The following is a 12382-nucleotide window of genomic DNA, read 5'->3' as shown; positions in this document are numbered from 1 at the left end:
TAGAGACTTTTTGTTTCAGGGGGGGTGTCTGTGAGGTCAAAACTATTTTCATAATAATATTGAGAAGTTATTTACCTATTAAAATTCTTCTCCCTCTTCCAACTACTAAAGATGAAGTAACAAAAAATAATGTTTAACTTATCAAAGATTTTATCTTAAAACTATTGCATTATTTAGGAACTCTATTACTCTTTATACACAACACTTCTAAATGTGCTTCCCTGCAACACCTGGTAATAGATTGCATGTATGTATGCATACATTATGTACTTATACATACAAACATGTATATATGTACTGTGTATGCATGTGTATATTTATGTGTTTATACACACAAATATATATGTGTGTATGTGTGTATGTGTGTGTGTATGTATGTATGTCTTGTCTGAACTCTTTTCTGCTCCATCAATTAGCACAGAGTTCAGCATAGACTAAGTACATAATAAATGTTTCTTGAATAATGCTGGAAATTGTATGGAAGGAAGCTGGTAGCTAAACATTAGTCTCCTTTTCCTCAATCTCAAGGAAACCTAAAATTATTTAATCAACCTGACAACATTGGGGGGGGGGGGCAAGAAAGGCCTCCAACATGTTAGATGAACCCCCATGGAACACTTAGGAGAGGTCAGGGAGAAGCATTGTACAGGATGAGCATCCAGAGAGGGGCTGTGATCTGCATCTTTTTAAGCATCCAAGGGCTGGTCTTGGTTAAGATTCTAGGGTCAAGGGAAGATGCCAAGACCTGTGCCTACCTAAAAAAACTTTCTTTCCACCCCCACACCAGGCTGCTGGTTAGTTGAAATACATTTCATACAAGACAAAAATCTCTGTAGTTTTTGCCTTTGTATAGCCACAGTGTTTTCTGCATGTGCTTAATATTTGTTGAATTTAATTAAATGCCTTTTATTTCATTCCACAATTGGAGATAAGTAACTGAAAATACAAATTCTTAGGAGAGCAGCTCATGAATTTCAAAGTATAAATAACTGATCAACTAATGTTAGTTGTAAGGTAGTAAGGATCTTTGCAGGAAACAAAGGGGAAAAATATCACTTCTTGGCTGTCTGAGTACAAAGCAGGCCAGAAGACCTCTAAGTGCCCTCTATGATGCTTAGCTGGTAGAAAGCTAAAGGGGTGGAAGTAGGGGAGAAGTTTGCATGGAGAATTTCCCATCTTTTTATGCTTGTGAGTGACATGCAAAGAGCCACTTGATTATACTAGGAAAATCAAAACAAGAATCCTGCCTAGAGAGGCCTTTGGTCTGTCTACTTTGGATTTGAGTATTTGGCTTAAGTAAGGATAAACTTGCTGAGACTAGACACACAACCTGCCAATACTTTTCCATGCCTAGGAAAAAAAATTAAAGCTTCCCTATCTCATCCACTGCTTCTTCAGCAGCAATCTAGTACAATAGTTAAAAACTAAAAGGCACAGTTTAAAAATTTTCAAGATCCAAATGGAATTAATGAATGCTTGTTAACTAGACTGTATTTATTTTCTTTTGTTTCTTTTTTTGTTTTGTTTTGGGTTTTTTTTGGATAGGCAATGGGGTTAAGTGACTTGACCAGGGCCACACTGCTAGTAAGTGTTATGAGGCTGTATTTATTTTCTTTAGAGGAATATCATGAATTACAATATTATTCAAAGGGAAATAGCTGTACAGAAATTTTTATACCTGGCTCAGAAACTCAAAAAATGCATAATTTTAAGACTGAAAGAGATAAGCCAACAGACTACTTCTATTCCCCCATGTAAACTAGGTTAGGAAAGTAAGGGGGAGGGGAGGGAGGTAAGGAAGGTGTTCTGGTCTGGGACTAACAGGAAGGGAAGGCATGAAGCATTCATGTAAAAGTCTACTATGTGCCAGTCATTATGCTAAAGCACTTTACAATTATCTCATTTGATCATCAGGACACTGCAAAATTAAAGTGTTGTTATCTCCATTTTACAGTTGAGGAAACTGAGGCAAACAGCAGTTAAGTGACTTGCCCAGGGTCACATAGCTAGTAAGTGTCTGAAGCAGAATTTGACCTCAGTTCTTCCTGACTCCAGGCCCAGTGCTCAATCCACTGGACCATCTAGCTGCCTCAACAGAGGTCAGTTCCCTAGTAATTTAGGTTTGATACTGGAATCAAATGAGACATTGGAAGGATATTCAACAAGTTAAAAAAAAAGGCATTTACTAAGTCATTGAAGAAGAGTGTTCAACAAATAACAGGCATAGAGGGTAGCTTATATGGTTCAGCTGAGTAAAACTCTTCTGCCTGAATTGTTCAGTTTTCCACCAGCTAAGCATCAGAGAGAGCATTTGGAATTCCTCTTGGCTGCTCTGTACTCAGACAACTAGGAAATGATATCAAAAGTCTGAGCAAAGCTTTAGTCCCCTGATCTAGTTAAGTCACAAGGATATTTTTGACACCATTTAAGGAAAAACTAGCTTAACTTGCATGGGGTTGTTAGGATATTGCTCCTATTACAGAAGCTCAGAAGATGAAACCAAATGGTAAGATTTGCCCCTAGCCTTGTAGCACTTTAACCCAATTCTGACATCCCTTCCATCCTCAATCAATAATTCAACCTTCAACCTGACCTATCTTCCCACATGCTTCCTCTGCTCTAACTTTAAGGAAGCTGGATATTTCTGGAGGAAATAAAATATACTGACAGGATCCATTACAAAATTTATACAATCCTTAACTGGGCACTCACCACTGAATGGCAAGTGTTTTATTCATTTCTTACTGAAGGTCTGTGATTCTCCACAATATGCTCCAGACCTTTACTCTCCCCAAGCACCAATTCCACCTCTCCCAGTCACTCACAGAAAATAAATCTATGTCTAATTTTACTAAAATTAAGCGAACTCCTCAACTTTCTTCTTCTAAATCTCACAATATCTTTAACTTTCATATCTCACCCTTACCTTTTTTTTGGGTGGGAAGGTCAAGGGGGAGGGTCAAGGCAATCAGGGTTAAGTGACTTGCCCAGCTAGTAAGTGTCAAATGTCTGAGGCCGGATTTGAACTCAGGTCCTCCTGATTTCAGGTGCTCTATCCACTGTAACACCTACCTGCTTCTCCTTTGATTCTTGAAAAGTAACTCAGTCATTTGTCAGGCCCAATTCTCTCAATTTTACCTTCTCCAGTTTCCTCTAGAACTTTGATCCAACACTGATCTCTCATGAATTCTCAATCTCTACCTCTCTACTGGATTCCTATCTTCAGTATCCAAAAAATACTTGACTTCCTCCTTCTAAAAATACAACAAAAAATCTATCACACACGTCCCCAATAATCTTTTCATTATCAAATTTTTAAAAACAGTTAACCCTTGTAGACTCTACTTCCTAACAACTAATTTGATTCTCCATCCTATAAGATTGGATTGCGTTGTAGTGAAATTGAACTCTCTAATTGCTAAATCCAATAATCTTTTTGTTTATTCTCATGCTCTTTGACTATCTTCTCCCTTCTTAATCTTCGTTTCCCCTTGCCTGCTGTGTCATTGCCCTCTTGTGCTCTCTTGATGAATGTTTTTGGGGAGATTAAACTCAGCTCTAAAACTCCTTCCTGACTTGGGTACAAGCTGTTTTAACTGATAAAAACTACATCACATAGACCTCTATAGTTACCCTAGTGTTGTTTCACATTCTACTAGTGCCATTTTCTGACTATTCAACATCTACTTTACTATCCAATGATTAGTTGAGTATTTGGTACATAGTAAATGCTTAATGACTGTTTTCATTCATGCATTCAAGAAAATTAGCAGAGAGGAAATATATAGAGAGGAAAATGTAAGGAAAAACTTCAAAGGAAAGATCTGCCTAATAATAGAACAGGCTAACTCTAGAAAAGTTGGTTTTCCATCGCAGAAGATTTTCAGGCACAGATTCAATGAGACTCTTCCTACCTTTCCAGTCTTCTTACAACCTATTCCTTGTACATACTCTATGATCCAGTGACATTGACATTGTCCTCCCTACTGTTTGTCCCTCACACAAGATAATCCATTTCTTGCCTATGCATTTTTACAGGTTGAACCCCATGCCTGGAATTCACTCCTTCATTATCTCTGCCTTCTGCCTTCCCTAGCTTCCTCCAAGTCCTAGCTTAAAGTCCATATTCTACATGAAGTTTTTGATCTGCCTTAATGCTTATGTCTTCTATCTCCAATTTATCCTGTATACACCTTAATTGTACATAGTTGTTTGCATATTATCTCTCCCATTAGACAAGTGAGCTCCTTGAGAGCAGAGATTATTTTTTTTTTGGCTTACTTCACACCCCTACTGCTTAGCACAGTGCCTAGCATATAGTAGGTACTCAAAAACGTATTCACTGGTTGGTAATCTCATGAATTCAATGTGGCTTTAATTATGACTTCCACATAGACAGAAGACTACTAAACCAATATCTCCAACCTCGAACCCTCCTCAGTTCCCATTTTAACTACAATCGAAAGAGAAAGTAAAAAAGATATCTATTATAAAAGTTTCAATGGTTCTTCTATGTATGCATGTCTGCATGCCCTGGGGGGTCATGAGGAAGGAATACTTCTTTGAAGTGACTCTTCGTAGTATAGTAGGTTGAATGATGAACTTAGGATCAGAAAAACCTGCTATCAAATTAAGCTTCAGACTCTTACTAAGTGTGAGATCCTGGGCAAATCACATTTCTTAGTTCTGATCAGTTTCCTCATCTATAAAATGAAGATGAAAATAACACCTACTTACAGGGCAATTGTGAGATAAAGATATCTATATATATTCTAAGACTTAAAACACTACATAAATGTTAACTATTACCATAATATTATATAACTATTATTATACTATTATAATCTCAGTATTCTAGAGAACTCTCCAAGATTATAAGTTGTAGAGAAAGTACTGATTTACAACAAAGTAGTAATTTCCTCACACAGGAGTTCCCTAAACCTATGAAATCACAGGTCAAGTCAAATCCTTATTCTCTATGTTTATCATCACTAAATGATTATTATGTCTGCACAAAACTTATCCATGTAAAGCATAAAACTATATTAAACACAAAAAGACAATAGCTTGATTTAAATGACCTCTTGAGATCCTTCCTTTCCTCTCACAAATTGGATTGTGGGCAAGACTACATTTCACAAAATGATGAGTGTAAAAAGGAAATCTAAATGAAGGAAGAGAACTTGTTAGCTACACCCTTATTTTCCACCCTTCCTCCAAAAAAAGGGGAAAAAATAAATAAAACATGACAATCACACAAATATTTTCTGAAATTATGTTAAAAGTTCAGGTAATCTAGGTCCACAGAGTTGTATTTCAAATTAATGTGAATTAACAACAGCAAAACTTTTAATATGTTTGGGGTTTCTGCCTGCTCCACAGCAACACAGTTGGTGATTTGAGTGCACAGAAGGCATGAAATCCAAAACTGTTTCCACCAAGCTTCCAGAAGAAATGCTCAACTAGATTAAAGGCTAAATATCAACAGTTAGGAAAGTTAATATGCTGGTCTTGGAAATGTCAATTTCCTTACAGTCTTGGGGAGAGTTAGTTTACCTGCCACACAGTGTGTTATGACACTATCCTTTCAACAAACCCTCTGCTCGGACCAATGAAATAGTCATTAGGTTTCCAGTGCCAATAGTACTCAGAAATCACTTAGGGGAAAGAGGGGATAGAAATCAAGTCAATGTGCAATTAGAGACAAAGTTCAGAATTTAAAGATCAGCAAAACAAGCCCTTGTTGCAAACAATTCTCAAGGCACCTAAGTGATATGAATTGCAACTCGAAAGCTTCCAAACACTGATTGAGAAATACCAATTACCAAGAAAATCTTCAAAACTTCCTTTAAAAAAATTAGTCTTAAAAAACAAGGCTGTCAAGTAGTGTTCCTGCTTGTTTATATTTAATCAGATACACATAATTTTGATATTCTATGAATAAGTTTCTTTAAACTGGAGAGGTTTCCAGTTAGAAATTTATGTGTCTCCATAGCATGCCTGTCTTAACTAGTGCCTATTTCCTGGCTCTAATACAATAAAAACTGCCCTATATATATTTCCCTCAAAAAAAAAAATTAAGTTTTCCTATAACCACCATGCAAATTAAGATAGGCCCAAGGTCTCCAGACTGTTTTGTTTTGTTTTTAAATTTTCTTTGTATCTCTAGCATCTAGTACAGTGCCTGGCAAATAGTAGACACTTAATAAATGATTGTTAACTAAACTTGACAAAGGGGAAGAGGGAGGAATCTATAATATTTTTAAACCCTGAAAGGTGATGTCTCAACACTCATAAATTCATACCATTCTTGGGGTTTTAGATAGGTGACACAGTAGAGAGTGTTGGATATGGAGTCACAAAGACATAAATTCAAACCCTCTCTCAGACACACACTACCTGTGGGGTTATAGGCAAGTCACCTAATATCTCTCAAGGTCTCATTTCTTCATCTGTAAAGTAGAGATAAGAGCAGTTCCTACTCCAGAGGGATGTTGGGCATATCAAATGATCTAATATACATAAAGTGCTTTAAAAACTCTACAATGCTTTATAAATGCTAATTATTATTATCATCATCATCATTATTATTTCTGTTTTCCTAAAAGAGGGACAGCAAAATAAATGCTCATTAAGATCGAGGTTCTGTAAGCACAGTGTGGAGGAAACTAGTTCTTCTACATGTTTTGCATCTAATGCACATCATTGCTCACATGAGAGAAGACCAGATATCCCTGCAGCTATCTCACTTAATCAACACCAAGTCAATCACCCTTATGAGAGATTCAAACATATGTCTTAGATTTGAATCTAAATGTAAATATACAACTTTCTGATGGATCAACTTGATATTTTTTTTTAAAAATCAACAGTTTTGTTGACTCAAAAACTTTGACAAATCTGGTATAAAAACCAAATTAGCAAAAAAATTAGCTCTATCAGAAATATTAACAAGATGCATCATGACATATGGTTTAAAAACTTGAGTTAGATATTACAGGAAATGTCTGAGCAAATTCTAAAAATTAGCATCATAGGATTTGGCATTGGAAAGGATCTAAAGAGTTCATCAAGCCCAAGCCCAATTTGATAGATGAGGAAACTAAGGCCCTCACCTAAGAAGAAGTAATTTGCCTAGGGTTACACAGATATTAAGCTGGCCTGAGATTCAAACCTAAGACTTCTTATGCTGAAACCAATATTCTTTCCAATACACACTTCCAGCTCACCTTTAACATACAAACCTCAAGTCCCAAGTATGAGTGCACTTGACTTTAACTAAATTAAATATATTAAAATCCAAGTTTATACAAAAGAAAAATGTCTATTCAAATTACAAAAATATTTGCTATAAGAATCCTTAAAATCTTCTGCATTTAAAGCATGGATTCATTTTAATCACAGCTTTCCAGGAGCGTATCTATTGTGTATATAACTTTTTTATGCATTCACTCACTTATGGACTGAAATTTTCTTTATACCTGGGTATAGAATACCTACCATTGCTCACCATTCGCCTAGCCACCTCCCATAAGACCAGTCCAAAGGCCCAAATGTCAACCCTTTTATAAGAGTCAAAACAGTTCACTTGGATGGTTTCATCTAAGACCTCAGGGGCCATGTAGCGCTTGGTGCCCACACGGGGGTTGTTTCCAACATCTAGGTGATTGTTGGTCTGGGAGTGGATCACTGCAAGTCCTATGACAAAGGAAAGAGAACAAGAATCATTTCTACCTCAAGGACACCCATTTGTTCTTGAGTTGCTGCCAAAGCATCTGTGATTATACCAATGAATCCCCATCCCAAAATGCCATCTTGTGGTTCTGAGGTGCCACTGCTAGGATATATGAAGAAATGCCTGTGTTGGACCTTAAGAAATAGATATAGCAGGGGAAGAACTTTCTGAAATTTTAAGAGTGGAGGAAACTATGGTGTAGAGATAGGGTTAGAGAAAGCAATAAAGAGATGGCGAGAGAGGGAAAAAACAATAAAGGTAAATGGTGGATATATGCCATACTAATGTACCACTCTAACCCAAAGTGAGCTATGTGTATATGTATTTCAAGTCCTGAGGAATAGCAGTCTCACATTAGGAACTATCCCAAAGAGGCCTAGCAAAAGACAAATCAAGTTCTCATCCTACACCATGGCACCCCCTTTAAATGGAGAACACTGTGTGACTTGGAAAACTTCAGGAAATTTGGCACCACTTAGAAAGGGCCAGTGTTGCCATGGTGAGCTGACTACTGCTCCAACCTTCAAAGGGTTCAGGTGCGGTCTCACTCATCTGAGCAATAAGGAGAAATACATGGATGTACCCCTAACTCCATTCAATCTCCATGGCTCAGAGAGCATCTAAATTGAACCCCTATTCAAAGCAAAACTCCCCTGTTAGTACCATGAATTATTTCTGTCAAACCACTTGCAAGAAACCAGAGACAGGTGTCTTTTTTTTTGAATTGAGGGACTAAATATTCACATCAATGCATTTTTTTCATTTAAAAAAAAAGTCTTGAAGTGAATGCTGCAATGTTCAAATTAACAAGAAGTGCTGCAAGATGCTTCAGATCTCCTGTAGATGAATGTTCCCTCAGGGATCCTGCAAGCCATCTGCAGAAAACTTTTCCTCCCACAATCTCCCTGAGCATTTGCTGGGATGATCTCTCAATTTAATGCAGAGGAAGGTGTACATATGCAAATCCTTACAGCTTTAGTAACCTGGAGAACATGGTGATGGTGATGAAATCCAACTAGTGATGAAATCCAATCTCCTTACAAACCACCACCCAGGTTTTAAGAAACCCTCACCAGATTTATAATCCCACTCTGAAGCTTTCCCCTCCAATAGAGTTCTTCTCCAGACTTGTAAAATAGCCACATATACACAAAAATCACAAGGCAGATAAGTTGAATATTAAATTTTCTTATGAATGATTATAAGCTTGCTAGAAATTCTTTAATAACTCTGCATTTAACCTGCCTGTTTAGATACCTAATCCCATACATAGCTTCCAGAGGACAAGGAGATAGGACAATATCATTTTCTATCCTATACACATGACTACCCAAGTTGTACATGGATGATAAACATAAAATCACAGAATCTCAAGAGTTTGAAGGAACTAGAGAAGCCTTGTTTTCCAAACTAAAATTTATTTTCCATGATACTCAAAAAGTGATCATTAACCATTTCTTGAGAACCTCAAGTTACTATCTTGCAAGGAGCGTTCTTCACTTCTGGAAGAGCACTAATTCAAGTAGCTATAATTTTCCTGGCTATTAAAACAGAACACCACACACACACACACACACACACACACACACAGAGAGAGAGAGAGAGAGAGAGAGAGAGAGAGAGAGAGAAAGAGAAAGAGTTTCTTTATAAGTGTGCCTTGATTTATCTATGTTACAGTGTAGGGGTAAAGGTGGGAATGACACACAGAAACTCCACCAGAGCTGGGCAGAAAAAGAAAGAGTATTAATAAGAGTTTGGCCAAGGGTTCTATTCAAGGAAGACCTCTTATTGCCCTAATCCCCAGCAATACTGGTATTACTCTAACTAGGGGGCTAGTAGAACTAAGACTGGGAAAGGAGGTTGGTGTAAGTAAAGAATCAATGGCTTCAGACAGGGACTCAGTATTACACACTCCTGAAAACTTTCTCAGTTCACTGAACCTTCTCTATCCCAGAACCTCTCAGATCTACCCAAAGAAGGGAGAAAGCCATTTGACCTTTGTTACCTTTATCATAAATATTTTCTACTGGCATTTGGAGCACTTAGCAAAATAATTTCTCTAAAAGCAAAGCCATCAAATAGCTTTAAAGAAAGTCAATTGTCCTTCAGAAAAACCTGGAAAGACTTGTATGAACTGATGCTGACTGAAGTGAGCAGAACTAGGAGAACATTGTACACAGTAACAGCCACGGTGTGAGATGACTAACTTTGATAGACTTAGCTCTTCTTAGCAATGCAAGGACCTAAGACATGTCCAAAAGTCTCATGATGGAAAATGGTATCCTCATCCAGAGAAAGAACTGTGGAGTTTGAATGCAGATAGAAGCATACTATTAGTTCTTTTTTTTCTTCTGTTTTGTTTTGTTTCCTTTCTTGTGGTTCCTCCTATTGGTTCTAATTCTTCTTTACAACATGACTAATGTGAAAATATGTTCAATGGGAATGTACATGTAGAGCCTATACCAGATTGCACACCATCCTGCGGAGGGAGAGGTAGAAAAGTTAAAACTCAAATGCTTATGGAAGTGAATGTTGAAAACTAAATAAATTAATAAAAAGGAAAAAAAAATAAATACAAGAAAAAAAAAGAAAGTCAATTGTCCTGACATGTCAAATTCTTTCAGTTAAAAAGAGGTCTGAGTTTCCTAAACTGGAAAATTAAGATGTTGGACAGCCTAAATAATTTCTCCTAGGTTTAAAATTCAGTAATTCTATGACTTTAACTGTCCCATCGAATTCCACTGCTAGTTCACTGTGAAACCTTGTACATACAAAGTGACTCATTTGTTTGTTCATCAAGAGCAGAGGTCTTAACTTGGGGCCGATGAACTTGTGCTCTTAAAAATATTGACAACTATTTGAATATAATTAGCTTCTTTTATAATCTTATGTATTTTATGTGTTTAAAAATGTTACTCTGAGAAAGGGGCCATAGGCTTCATCAGAATGTCAATGGAGTACATAACATAAAAAAAAATTAGCAACCCCTAATCTAAAAGGAATAGATCAACAACTTGTTTTCTGTCTTTATTGTCCATCGAACTCCAAACTATACTGACCTGGTTTGTGGAAAAACTCTGCATGTGTAAGGATTTAGCATGTTTTGATGGACTAAAGGTCCTTGTAAAGCATTCAACAGTACATGTTAAGAGCATTTGCAAGGATAGTATAATATATTGGTTAAAAAAACATTTCATATATCCGTATAAAATAAGTCTGTCCAAAATGCTACAGGTTCAAAGTTAGTATTGTAAAAGATATATAAGGCAGCTATAGCCTCCAAATAATTCTTCAATTAATAATTTAATAAAAAAATTATTACTAGGAACTTGGTAATATACCAGGTAATGATTTCATTACTGTATAGCAAAGATGAACAACCTTCCTTATCATCAGGGTATAACTGATTTGACATCCACTCTTGGGATTGTTCTCGGTTAAATGCCAAAGAAGCAGAATATCTTTCATATTCACTGCTGCTGCCGATACTCACTTATTTAGTCCCAGAAATCTACTTCAAACCCTGCCCTACCCTAATGTGTTGTCCAAATGATTAACACTTTAAAACATTGGAATATGGTAAAGCAGAGTACTGGAAAAGCCAATAGAGAGTCAACAGAAGCTGAGTTAAAGAAGGGGCAAGGAAAGCAGACAAGGAAATTTGGAAAAGTGAGAGACCTAGGCCTTTTCATTGTGTCGTCAATGTTCCCTAGTCACAGCCAGACAAATAATTCAGGCTTACTGACTCTTATCCACGAGCTATAATTACTTGCGTGAAGTAACAGAATGGGGACAAGGAATATTGTGGATTATCTCTGCAATAACATTTTCTGTGATTTTTCCACCCCACTGAAAATTATGGAATATGCTATCATTATTGTGAACTACCAAGATAAAAAGTAGCCAAAATCAGCTAATAAGTTTGAACTATACATCTAGAATAATTATTATCTGAAACTCAATTTTTCCTAACTCAAAGAGAAGTTACAATTTGTGTTGATTCATACCTTAGGGTAGGTGATTATGAAGGTTTGCCTAATTCCAGGAAGCTAAAGATTCTTAACTTTTCTTTCTTTGGTAATCTGATGAAGCCTAACAGATTTTTTCTTACAATAACGTTTTACAATGCATAAAATACATAGGATTACAAAGGAAACCAATTTAGTTGTGAAAGTTATCAAGATTTTAAAAAAAAATAATTTGTGGACCCTAGATTAAGAATCTAAGATTCTAAAGGGTAGGTTAAGTGTCCATCTACATTGGTAAAAGAAGTTCCTCGATGGAATATTCCTTCACCAATGAAATCACAGGTCCAAGACCAAAAAAGCAGCATGTATATTCAGAATTAAAGCTGGGCCAAAGTCTTTCATTATATACTAAAAGAGGACAGATTTCAATGAAGATGAAATGAGAGATTTTCCTCATCTCCCTCCTGGGCTGATCTCCTTGATCTCACCATTGTTTCTAGTAACTCATCTTCCAGCAAGACTGAATCACCTCTGAAATTCACCCTTCTCTATTACCACCCTAGACTCAAGATCCCTCCCTCTCTGTGACTGGAGAAGATGGAAGGTGGATTAGGAAGTCTTCCTAGATGATTCATTAAAGGAGAGTCCCAATGCTGCCACCTCATCATTTCCTCTCCTC

General features: G+C 36.6%; 1 protein-coding gene across 1 annotated transcript in view; it reads right to left on the bottom strand.

Moving 5' to 3' along the window:
• LOC114045927 (activin receptor type-1) overlaps nt 1-12382 on the bottom strand; it is a 154583-nt gene that overhangs the window by 12754 nt on the left and 129447 nt on the right. Inside the window, exon 8 of the mRNA XM_027866136.1 lies at nt 7501-7698. Coding sequence (XP_027721937.1) covers nt 7501-7698 — 198 coding nt within the window. The remainder of the gene's footprint in view (nt 1-7500; nt 7699-12382) is intronic.

This window comes from Vombatus ursinus, unplaced genomic scaffold, assembly GCF_900497805.2.
Source record: "Vombatus ursinus unplaced genomic scaffold, bare-nosed wombat genome assembly UNPS02014779.1, whole genome shotgun sequence".
NCBI classification, from domain to species: domain Eukaryota; kingdom Metazoa; phylum Chordata; class Mammalia; order Diprotodontia; family Vombatidae; genus Vombatus; species Vombatus ursinus.
The sequence above is the reverse complement of the archived record's forward strand: the minus strand, read 5'-3'. Positions and strand labels throughout refer to the sequence as shown.